Source organism: Corvus brachyrhynchos, unplaced genomic scaffold (genome assembly GCF_000691975.1).
Source record: "Corvus brachyrhynchos isolate BGI_N302 unplaced genomic scaffold, ASM69197v1 scaffold369, whole genome shotgun sequence".
In the NCBI taxonomy this organism is placed as follows: domain Eukaryota; kingdom Metazoa; phylum Chordata; class Aves; order Passeriformes; family Corvidae; genus Corvus; species Corvus brachyrhynchos.
The window spans coordinates 576,724-588,561 of NW_008246055.1; the positions used below are offsets into that span (position 1 = coordinate 576,724).

Sequence of the window (11,838 nt, forward strand, 5' to 3'; positions counted from 1 at the left end):
AGGGCCTGCCCACCGTCATGATAAAAAATTTCTTCCTTATGTCTGGCCTGGTGACCTGTGGGCAGGGTGGTCATTCCCTGCCTGTCCAGGTACCCCTGGGCTCGGGGGGGCAGGGGTCTCGCAGCCAGCCGGGCTCTGGGCTCTGGGCTCTGTCATGGGGCAGAGCAGCTGTGCCTGTTGGGGACTGGTTCTCAGCTGGACACTCGGACGGGCTACGCCCTTCAACAAAATGCACTTAAAATCAAGGAATTGCAACAATTAGTAACACTTTTTACTAGGCCAAGATCTGCAGTGCTGCAAACATTAACATTCCGAATATTCATAAACCACATTATAAGCTACCCAGTGGATTTGCTTGTGTTTGATGCTGGAGGAAGGAAAAAATGAAGGTGCCTTATGCTCATCCGTCCTCATGTGCTTTTAGAAAAAAGAAAACCACCTCTATTGCATTGGTTTCCTGAGACAGAATCATAGATAGAATAACTAAGGTTGGCAGAGACGTTTAGGATCATCAAATCCAACAATTAACCCAGCACTGCCAAGGCCACCACTAAACCATGTCCCCAAGTGCCACATCCACAAGCCTTTTCAATCCCCCCACGGATGGTGACCCCAGCACTGCCCTGGGCAGCTGTGCCAGTGCCTGACCACCCTTCCCATGAAGGAATTTCCCCAATATCCAACCTAAACCTCCCCTGGCCCAGCCTGAGGCCGTTCCCTCTCCTCCTGTCCCTGTTCCCTGGCAGCAGAGCCCGACCCCCCCGGCTGCCCCCTCCTGTCAGGGACTTGTGCAGAGCCACAAGGTCCCCCCTGAGCCTCCTTTGCTCCAGGCTGAGCCCCTTTCCAGCTCCCTCAGCCGCTCCTGGTGCTCCAGCCCCTTCACCAGCTCTGTTCCCTTCCTTGGACACGCTCCAGCCCCTCAAGGTTTTTCTTGTCATGAGAGGCCCAGAACTGACCCCCAATGGATCTGACACATCCTTCCACAGAACCTCAGCCCTTTGCATGGAGAGGGTGATGGAGTTTGCTGGTGTGTGGATTCATGGCACTACAAACCTGATGTCCACATCACCTCCCTGATGGTCACAAACACATCCCCCATGGCCAGAGAGCTGAGCTGCTGGGGCAGGCAAAGCACCCGGCCCCTGCTTGCAGACCGTAGGACAATAATTAGCAACAAGAACCAATTGTGGCTGGGATAAATTTAGTTTGGCTGCACTGAGACTCTTCAGGCAGAGGAGGTGGGATCTGCTCCCACACCTCCCTGCAGGATGGGGCTTTACCATGGGTGAGCTGGTGTTGGCAGGTCAGCCCCTGAGGGTAGGACATCTGTGGGTGTTGTTTTCAGCTATCAGTTGCTCCAGGGCAAAGTTTAGCTCTAGAGAAATCAAGACCATTTCACTGAGTCCAGATGACTCATAACCACAGGCCAGGAAACTCTTTTATCTCAGGGGCAGCTGGTTTAATATACATAGATGTTCACTCCTGAGCACTGAATAATTTCCATCTCTTTACTTCTCATTAAAAGCAAATCTGAGGAGGGAAAGCAGTGAGAAATTTGTCTGTGTCTCTGTTTCTGCCATCTCTGAGAGAGCTTCCTCCCAGCTGTGCATTCTGCTTGCACTGGGTCATTTGCCGTGTATTTTAATTGGCAGGAAAAAGGACTTTTGCTCCAAAGCACCACTCCATTTTAAACCCTAATTCTGCAGGCACGAATGGAGCAGGGATCTGTTACAGCAGGGTCTGCTCCAGCTCCCGTAGAGTGAAGAGCATTCCGTGTGGGAGAGCATTGTTGCCTCCTTGGAAGAAGGGGAGCTGCAGTGGAATTTATGCATCTTGTTGATGAGCCTGCTGAAAGAGCCACCCTCACCTCTGAGCAGCAGCTGGAGATGGAGAGAGGAGGACTTGGGCAGCAGGGAACTCTTAAACACAAGAAAAAGGGCAAGGTTTTGCTGGAGAACCTCTCGAGCCAGTTCTCTTTCCCAAATATGCCAGGGAGTGCTTTGCATCTTGGGCTTTGCCGGAGGGTCAGGAGCTGCCTTCCTGTCTCTTCCTGCCAGAACAGCGCTGCCTGCTCAGGCCACAGGTGGCTTTTCTCTCATCTCTCTGCACCAGTGGCAGCAGAGCTGTGCTGCTGTTCCGCCCCTGTGCCCTCTGGGGTCCTGTACCTGCCCTCTGTAGAAGGCTTCGTGTGCTGTGTGCGAGCCCTTGGCACGAGGAGCCCTTGGAGAGGCCATGCCAGGAGCTGCTCCCTGTCCACAAGGACACATGGTGTGCTCAGGGTGAGGACTCCATGTCCTGGAGACCACAGGACTGGTTTTCCAGCCCTTCCTTGCGTTGTGCAGGTCTCTCCCACCATGGTGACACCCTCCTGGGTGCTGATCCCTTCCTCCCCACCAGGACCAATAGGACTCTGCTGCTCAAAACTCACCCACTCCCACATGGCTGCTCGGAGGTATTTTGCCACCTGAAGTGACAAAACACCTGTCTGCTTTTGCAAATGGGCCTTAGGTTGGTGTGGTTGCTGCTCAGTCTGATCCATGAAGCCCCGTGTTCAGATAATGTCCATTCCTGGAGCAGCCCAGGGCAGCAACTTGACACCGTGGCTTGGGCCACACTGGAGACCTCTAAATCCAGGCTGGAGCTGGTGAGATGAATGATTGCCAGGAGCCAACCTCCGCAGCATTTTCCACTCTTAAATATCACAGTAATAAAAGGTAAAATCATTAAAGTCCTCCTGCAGCCCACTGTGCCTCATCTGAAATGAGGACTACAAAGGGCGCCGAGCGAGGGGGTTATTAATATCCTGTCCCACGATGATGGCTTTATAAACATCCTTACCGCAGGCACAGCCTCGCTGGAGTGCTTTGGCACGACCTTCAGCCAAATGCCATGCTTTCATCACACTTGGTATTTAACCAATAAAGCGGTGGGGGAAGACCTTGCCCCTAAATATCTGACCTTGTACACAGGGGGATGGGGTCAAAAGGGAGAGAAACCGTGTGGAGTGTAGTTGTGCTAAATGCTCCTCAGACCTGGTGCTCCCCTGGGAACTGCGCCAGAGCTCTGGCAAGAAGGGGATCAGATGTTTGACACAGTGGAAACCCTCCGTGCTGTAGGGGATGACTCATGGGCAAAAGCCCCACACAGCAACAAGGCCACTCTCACACCAAAGCAGGGGACTTTGTCTGGTGGGATGAGCTCTTGATGGAGGCAGGAGGGTCCTGGCTGCAGGGAGAGGGACATCTCCCACTCTGGGGAGCCCCAGAAAAGACACCAGCTTTCCTTGTGACTTGTAGATATTGAAAATAAGAATCAAAATCCTGTCCCAGTGGCAGGGCGTTGGAACTAGATGGTCTTCAAGGTCCCTTCCAACCCAAACCAGTCTGAGATTCTATAATCAGAGAGGAGAAAAGATTTTGTAGGTTAATGGATGGAGAAGGTAAGGAGCAGCTGTGAAGCCTGGATCTCTTGGTGAGCAGAAGACTGAGGTCAGTGGTCCCCATCAGGACCTGGCATTGTCCAGATGCCATTAGAAATGGCCTTTCATCTGTTCCCTGCTCCCACTTCACTTCCAGAGGGTGCCCTTCGCTGGGATAACAGCCCCAAGAAAAGTCACGTGGCAAAGTGGGCTGAGGGATGGTGGTAAGTGCAGGACACGGGTTCCTGTGGAAGGGTGGGTGTGGAGAGGGTACACAAGGCTATCCCAAGCCAGCAGTGATGGACAGCACTCACCCAGCACGGGGCTGGGGGCTGCTGGCCCCTGCAGCCTCCACTGCACTCTGAGGGTGTGGGCATGCCCAGATGGGGCAGCCCATCTCTGTAGGAGCTGGATGGTGGAACTGGGCATGTGGAGATATTGCCCTGGTGAGATGGATCCAGACCAGTTGTAGAGCTCAGCAGCCTGAGGTCATTTTGGACATCCCAGCTTGTGTCTGGAAGGAAATGTCTTACCTGCAGGGATCATACAAGCCCTTAGGTGCACCTGCAGGGCCAGCAGCAGGAGTGAGGAGGAGGAACAGATCTGCCTCAGCTGAAAACAGATGGGTCAGGGCATTGCTGGCACCGGCATCCACCTTGCAGCCGCTCACGTGGGTGCTGCCCAGGAGAGCTCTGCTCTCCTGATTCCTGTCTTGGTCCCGACAATACAGATGTGCCTCTGCCTTTCTGGCACATCCTCCATGCCTCATTTCTCTCCTGGCTTTTTCCCAGGTCATCCTCCCCTAAAATGACGCAGCAGATGCGGGACCTGCAGCTGGCGCAGGCCAGGAAGCCGCCGGGCCCTTCCTCACCAAACGCGGCCAAGAGGCTCTACCGAAACCTGTCCGGGAAATTCCGCGTCAACTACACTTCCTTCGACGAGGGCAGCCTGGTGGGACGGGGCGAGAAGGAGAAGCTCCGCAAGTCCTACCTGGTCAGTGCCTGCTGGCTCCCTCCACATGGGGACAGAGGGTCCCTGTGTGGGTGATGCTGGAACCTGGGTGGGAGCACAAGAATGTGTTAAGTGAAGCCGTGGCAAGTTGAGTTGGAGGTGGTCCAGGTGTTGGCTTGGCATCATCCAGATGTGTCTGCAAAGAGCTGATGCTCCCAAGCCTTTGGGATGAGGGCACCCTCTCCCTGATTGGGTTCATGGGGTGCTAGTGAGGGTCCAGGGTGTTTGGTGGGAGGGAGGCGGGTGCCCCAGGCTCAGCCCAGCCGCGTTTCTCTTTTCACCCAGTTCCAGAGCAATGCTGCCCTCTTTGAGGCCGTGGAGCTGCAGGACCTTGACAGGGTGCAGGAGCTGCTGAAGCACTACAGCCCTGAGGAGCTGGACCTCAACACCCCCAACAGCGAGGGGCTCCTGCCCCTGGACATTGCCATCATGACCAACAATGCTCCCATCGCCAGGGCCCTGCTGCAGGCAGGAGCAAAGGAGAGCCCCCACTGTGAGTTGGGACAGGGAGCTGTGCCGTGCCCATCACCTGGGTGTCCAGCGTGGTGCAGTGGGACACCACAGGCGTTGGGTGCAGGTGGGGAGGCGATCACTGGGCTCTGGGAGACTGGGGCAGGCTGCAGCAGGGCTCGAGGGGAACCGTGCACTCAAGTGCACCCCGGGACCAGGACGTGCAGGGGAGGATGGGGTCACACGGTGGGGATTCATTGCCAGCGGAGGCAGAGCTTGCCCTAACCACCTTCTCCTCCCTCCCCTCCTGGGCCCTACGGCCATGCCCGCCCACCCACAGTCGTGAGCCTGGAAAGCCGCTCGCTGCACCTCTCCACGCTGGTGCGGGAAGCGGAGCAGCGCGTCAACGAGCTGATGGCACAGGTGGTGAACGAGGCGCCCAACGCTGACTGCTCCGAGAAGGAGAAGCAGCTCAAGGCCTGGGAGTGGCGGTTCCGGCTGTACAAGCGCATGAAGGCAGGGTTTGAGCATGCCCGTGAGTGACCGCAGGAGGGCTGGGGCCGGGGGGCTGCCCCTGCACCAGGACAAGGAGTGGGGCTGTGTGTGGCACCAGCACCCATCAGAGGGTCCCTGCACCCTGTGGCCAGGGCTCGCAGTATGGGTGCATGGAGGGGAGAACATGTTCCACTCGGGGAGTATGTCCCTGGGACCGGGGAGAGGCCCAAGAGAGACACAGGGGGGTTCAGAGCGACCGTCCTCGCTGTAGCAGTCCCTGCACTCTCTGTCCCCAGGAGTGCCAGATGCCCCCAGCAGCGTCCACCTCTCTGTGGCCAGCAGCTCCTCATTGCAGGTGACCTTCTGGGAGCCCCTGAGCGTCAACTCAGCTGTTGTCACCAAGTACAAAGGTAAGGACCAGGATCCCCGCAGCAGGGCAGGGTCACACAGCCACAGCAGGTGCCTTGCACCCCGTGGCAACACAACAGTGCCATGGGCAGTGCTGCCAAGCCCCAGTCAGGACAGTTTTATGCTGGAGCACAGAAGCAGCCAGAGCTGCTGGACAGCCTGGCCACCACCCAAATGCTCTGAGCTAGACCAAACATCATCATGCACCAAGGCAAACCTTGGGGTGTCACTTGTTGGCTGCCCCCTCATCCTGCACACTGGGAGCACTTTGTTGTCCTGCACCCCTCACCCACTTAAAGCAGATATTTTTGTCTTCTGGAAGAATTTCTTCCATCCCCCACTTCTGAGACACCAGTTGAAGGTGCTGACCCCATCTGACGTGGCTTGGTGAGGACAGCAGCTCCCCATGGCGTTCCCCCCACTATGCATCACCTTTTCCCCTGCCTTCGCTCCGCTGCCTGCAGCTGCTGTGCTGTCTGCAGTCCCCCTGCAGCTGCTGCCTGTGACACGCTGCCCCAGCCCTGGTGGCCTGTCCTCACTCCAGGGCCACATGGCACCTTGGGGTCTCTCTCCTTGCAGTGGAGTGGAGCTGCTCCCCGACCTTCTCGCCCCTGCTGGGAGAAGCCGTGATCGACAAGCTGAAGGACCTGCACTTCACCATCCAGGGGCTGGTGTCGGTGAGTGCCAGGGTGCCCACAGCGGGCAGGGCTCGGTGGGGAGAGCCCACAGCTGGGAAAAGCCACAGGCCATAGTGCAGCCTGTGGGGGGGGGGTCAGGCGCTGGTGCAGGCTGCCCGTGGCAGTGGGGGAGTCATCATCCCTGGAAGTGTTCGAAGGACGTGTATTTGGCACCTGGGGACATGGTTTAGTGGTGGCCTTGGCAGTGGTTGGACTCAGCGATCTTAGATGCCTTTTCCAACTTTAATGATTCTTTGTTTCTACGATCATTCCGAGCAGGAACAATAGGATTGTGCCACGCTGCGTGCCGTGGGCACAGCCTGGGCAGAGCCAAGAGCGTGGGGCTGGGAGAGGCATCTGTCTGTCCCCGCACGGCCGCAGCCACTGACAGCGGGGGACGTCCCTGCCAGGGTGCCTGGGGACTCGGCAGTGACAGGCAGAATGGACCCATTCACCCAACGCCTGATTTATCCTCTGTCCCCCACCCCACTCCTGTCTCCACCCAGGCTCTTCCTGGGCAATAAATCAGTGGCTCATTCCTCTGCCACCTGCACAGTCCAACCCCTCGCCCCAGCCCTGATGTCACCGAGAGGGGGGACCAGCCCCATCTCCATCTTCGGGAGCTCGGCAAGGTCATGGCTGGTGGAACTGTGGCTTCCTGCTGTTTTATCTCCCTGAGAACCACAACAGCAATGCTGCCTGTCAGCTGTCCCCTGGGCCAGCGGTGGGATGGAGCTCAGGGTGGGAAGGCGGGCACACGCTGGGATAAATGGGGTCACCCTTACCAGGGGTAGGCAGGCAGGGACCACCGAGTGGAGGAGCAGCCTTGGGGAGGTGCGAGGGGCTCAGGCATGGCAGCAGTGCCGAGCTCAGGAGCGCTGTCAGGGCTGAGCTGCCCTCAGGAGGGGCTCGAGCAGAGCCCAGAGCTGCGTCACTGCAAGGAGCTGCTCCGAGCCCATCAATCACACTCTCAGAGCTGCTTCACAGGCTCCTGTCACCTCCATGAGTGCCTGGAGGCCTGGCAACATCTGGCAGCTTGACTGGGCTTTAATCAGAGGCTTTAATCACTGTCACTGTGCTACAAGCCCTTGACAGTGCTGGGCCAGCTCCCTGTCTCCAGGGGCCGGATCCTTACACATGCCAGGGGATCGCCAGCACCCCAATCTACAGCAGCACTGAGTCTTTTGGGCTGGAGCATCTCTGGCGAGGGGCATTTACAATGTCCAGTCCTTCCTCTGTGTGCCCCAAACGCACCCAGCAGGGCCACAGGGATTCCCTTGTGTCTGATAACAAGGACTGGGTACAGGAGGGGAGGTGAGAGCCAGTGATCCGGGCTGTGGGCTCCCAGTTTAGTGCTCCTCGGGGTGTCCTGGAGCAGGGGGCTGGGTGAATCCTCCTTGCCTTGCCAGCCATGCTGGGGGAGGCAGGGGTGTGCTGAGTGTGCCGCTCTCCTTGCAGGGCACGGCGTGCCACGTCCGGGTGTCTGCCTACAACATGAAGGGCTGGGGTCCCCCGCAAGCCTCCACGCCCCCCTTCGCCATCCCTTCCAGTGAGTACCCCCAGGAACACCCCCATGGGAGCCAGCGCAGGGCAGGGGGGGACAGGGCAGCTCCCTGTGCCATCCGGGGGTCCCTCTCACTGCTGGGATGGGAGTGAGGGGACCCAGGGCCAAGGCAGAATTTGGAGTCTCAGGCCAGGCAGGGAGCCTGTGCCTGGGGGTCTGGGGTGCTGCCTCCAGCCAACACGTGCTTTGCCAAATAGGGATTTTTCAGCCTTGCATTATCCCTGCCACCTGGGAAAGGCTGAGCCATTTCAGGCCACCTGGATCAGCCCATCCCAAGGAGGAAGCCAGGAGGTGGCTCAGAGCCAGGACTCAGAGTGGCCCCGTCCTGGGTGGCAGTGGCCTCCCACTCCATGCCACCACATGGTCTCTCCCCTCCAGACCCAAGCACCTGCATTCCCTGGCATCGAGCTGGGATGGGGGTCACGAGCCCCAGCAGAGACCAGTTCTGGGCTGTCAGCACTCTCCTACCCATGCTGGCCCCAGGAAAAGTGTCAGGAAACAGCCACCCAATGTCACACAAGGCACCCCGGGGTGCTGTGTGGAGAAGGGCCAGGAGGACTGGGCTGGAAGGAGCAGCTCAAAGGGTGAAGTTCAGGACTGAGGGGGCTCTAGAATGGCCTCTGCCACTTGTCACCAGTCCCAAAACAGGTGCCTGTGTGGTGTCCCATGGGATTAGTGCTGGGAACGAGTAAGGAGCAGCCCAAGGACTGCTTGTCCCAAGGACCAGACCATGGAAGCACATCCTGTACCAGCATGCTGCAGCCACCCAGGGAGCAGTGAGGGCACCGGGGACAGGTGGGGCTGAACAGTGACGGGTCAGAAACATGCAGCACCAAGCACAGCTCTGGCTGCAGATCCACAGAGCACTGAAATCACCAAAAATCCATTTGCATGTCTAGGAATGCACACAGCAAGGGCACAGCAGTCCACTACCCTGGCTGTATCATGTCCCTGTCATGTTTGCACCCACTTTAAAGCCCATTTGCTGCCTCACACAGGTCACATTCCCTGTGACCAAGATCCAGGTGGCATCAATTGAGTGTGGCTGAAGTGAATCAGACAGGAGTGGGGTTTATTTATTTTTATTGCCACTACTATTTCTCCCTTCAGTAGAGATCCCTCCCTGGCCCAGCAGAATATAGTCAGGCACCTCCCTGGGTGTTTTTAAAGCTACTAAAAATAGCGGCAAGTTCTAGCCAAAGTTAACAGAGCTGAACTTTCCATGGAAAACAGCAGCGGGCAGGACACAGGGGGTGTTTGAAGCAATTAATACAAAGTTGAGGGAGAAGAGCCGGCACCTCCCCGGTCCTGCTCATGGTCCTGCTGCCGTCCCACAGCGGGTAGAGCTGGCAGGAGTTTATTTATGTGTTTGTCGAGGTAAGCCCAGCTCCCAGCACTCATCTGGAGCAACTGGGGAAGACCTGGAGGAAGAGACTGGAAAGAATTTTATTTTTTAAGGCCAGTGAAGTTTCAGCAGCAACAGACAGAACCTTGTTCCTTCCCCCTGCTATGCCCCTGCCACGCTGTGGGAAGGCCGGTGGGCACAGGGTGCTGTGCTGAGCTCGCTGTTCCTGGGAAGAGTGGCACAAAACTGGGTATCTGCCAGCACACCCAGAGGTGCCCAGCACCCACAGCTGCTGCCATGCCCAGATGATGTGGGAGGAGGGGATGGGAGCCCCTTTTCCCCCAGGGTGCCGGGGGTGACGCTGTTCTGTCCCCCACAGACTGGCGGGAGTACGACGGCCGGGCGCCGCGCCGGAGGGGACAGGCTGAAGCTCTGGACCATCTGCTGGGCCAGGTGAAGACCGTCCACCAGCACTGCATCTGCCACGGTGAGCCCACAGCACGGTGCTCCAGGGAGGCTGGGGGGTGCAGCTGAGTCCCCCAGGGCTGTGGTGGGATCCACGGAGCTGGGGTGGTGCAAGAGTAGGTCTGTGCCATGGATGAGCAGAGCAGGGACACAGCTCAGGCAGTGGGACCTTGGCAGAGCCTTCCCAACCGGTTGGCATCAGCTCTTCATCTCCTGCTGCAGCATCCTCTGCTCTCTGCTCCACAGAGCCCTGCAAGAACCAGCCCCAGAGCAGAAAGCATTCGGTGTCCAAGAGCCTCAAGCACCTCTTCCACCCTGGCAGCAAGTTCCTCAAGACACTGAAGCGGTGAGAGGCTGGTGCACAGGGTTGGTGAGAGCCCCTGTCCCAGCAGGGCTGCCCAGCCTGAGAGCTGGGCCTGCACATTGGGGGCTGGGGGTGCTCAGAGTGGGCTCTGCACCAGGAGTGAGCTGGTGCTGTCGGTGGAGATGAGTCCCATGGCCCAGAGATCAAAGGTTCTCTTGGTGTCTCCATTTGGACTGGCCAAGCTGTGCTGGTGCTCAGATCCCTGCGTCACCTCTGAGGGCCACCTGGCACCCCAGCTTGTCCAGACCCAGTGTCCCCTGCACAGCGTGGCCCCACCTGTGTGCCGCGTGCTGCAGCATCAGTGGCCATGGTGTCTGCTGGGACATGTTGGGTTCCTGCTCCCGTACCAGCCACAAGCCTCACCTGCCACGGGCTGTTGGAGAGGAGTGGAGACCTGGGGCAGGGCATCTCCTCTTCCCTCAGGAGGGAGATCCTTTGAGAGATGGAGCTGGCAGCTGGGGGTGACACTGAAGGCTGTCCTCCCTCCATGCAGGGGCCTCTACCTGACGGCCATCTTCTACAAGGATGACAACATCCTGGTGACCCACGAAGACCAGATCCCTGTGGTGGAGATTGATGATACCTACTCCTGCCTGCTCATGCAGGATTTCCTCTGGTTCACCAAGGTGGGTGGCCAAGGGACCCCGTGCTTGGGCAGAGGGCCAGGAGTGCCAGGGTGACCCAGCAGGCGTCAGGCACCACCGCTGCCCCTCCAACCCAGACACAGGGGCTTGGCAGTGCAGGCAGCCCATGGACTTGCTGCTTGCTGGGGTTCAGCACGGACCAGGAAACTTCCAGGGAATGGCATTTCATCCCAACCCCTGGAAGGCCAAAGATGGGTGACAGAGCGGTGCTGCACTGGGCAGGCTGTGTGCCAGGGTGGGTGGGCAGTGCCTCTCCACAGGGATGTCGGTGGCTGTTGAGCTGCTTCCCCTCAGCATCCTGCCATGGCACCTCTGCCTCGTCCGGAGGGTGCACAGGGAGCTGCTGCCAGCGCCTGCACTGTCAGCAGACTTAGGGAAAGGGCATGTGGGCAGCTCAGGGCCAAAATAGTTTGCTGGGTGGTCCTTATCTGCTGATAGAGAGTGCTTTCTTCTGCCTCCCCACCTTGGCCAGCTTGCATTCAAACCTCAGGCTTCAGTCCTAGATGAAGAAGGTGTGAGTGGACGTGGCTCAGGGCTGCCCTTGGGTGCAGGCTCCGGAGGCACCTCAGTGCCTGTGGCACAGGGATTTATTTGCAGCCCTGCTGAGAGGTGCTGCATGCCCACACACATTCCTAACCCAACTCAAACAGAGAGGCAAACCATTTCCCCAGAACCCCCTGGCGTGGCCCAGCAGCAGCAGCGCTGACTCTGTGGTGTGTGCAGGTGTCCTGTATGTGGGACGAGATCCTGTGGCTGCTGCAGTGTGTCACCGTGTCCCAGTCCTCCTGCTCCTGCATCCTGCAGACGCGCTTCAAGATGCTGCTGGCCATCTCACAGATGCAGGTGAGGGTCGGCCTGGGTGGGGAGCAAACACTTTAAGTGGGGCGCTGGAGGCTGAGCTCCTTTGGGAGCAGCACACGGATGTTCACAGCCGGGATAAACCCAGGACCTGCTGGCCATGGCCGCGGGTCCCTCCCTCTTCCCCCCTCGCAGGACG

General features: G+C 58.4%; 1 protein-coding gene across 1 annotated transcript in view; it reads left to right on the top strand.

The window, feature by feature from the left end:
* The window catches only part of LOC103623320 (ankyrin repeat and fibronectin type-III domain-containing protein 1), a 194,293-nt gene that overhangs the window by 175,278 nt on the left and 7,177 nt on the right, over nucleotides 1-11,838 (top strand). The window contains exons 6-15 of the mRNA XM_017745682.1: nucleotides 4,210-4,411; nucleotides 4,715-4,922; nucleotides 5,220-5,414; nucleotides 5,671-5,784; nucleotides 6,362-6,459; nucleotides 7,918-8,008; nucleotides 9,748-9,855; nucleotides 10,080-10,179; nucleotides 10,691-10,823; nucleotides 11,565-11,684. Of these exons, the coding sequence (XP_017601171.1) occupies nucleotides 4,210-4,411; nucleotides 4,715-4,922; nucleotides 5,220-5,414; nucleotides 5,671-5,784; nucleotides 6,362-6,459; nucleotides 7,918-8,008; nucleotides 9,748-9,855; nucleotides 10,080-10,179; nucleotides 10,691-10,823; nucleotides 11,565-11,684 (1,369 nt within the window). The remainder of the gene's footprint in view (nucleotides 1-4,209; nucleotides 4,412-4,714; nucleotides 4,923-5,219; nucleotides 5,415-5,670; nucleotides 5,785-6,361; nucleotides 6,460-7,917; nucleotides 8,009-9,747; nucleotides 9,856-10,079; nucleotides 10,180-10,690; nucleotides 10,824-11,564; nucleotides 11,685-11,838) is intronic.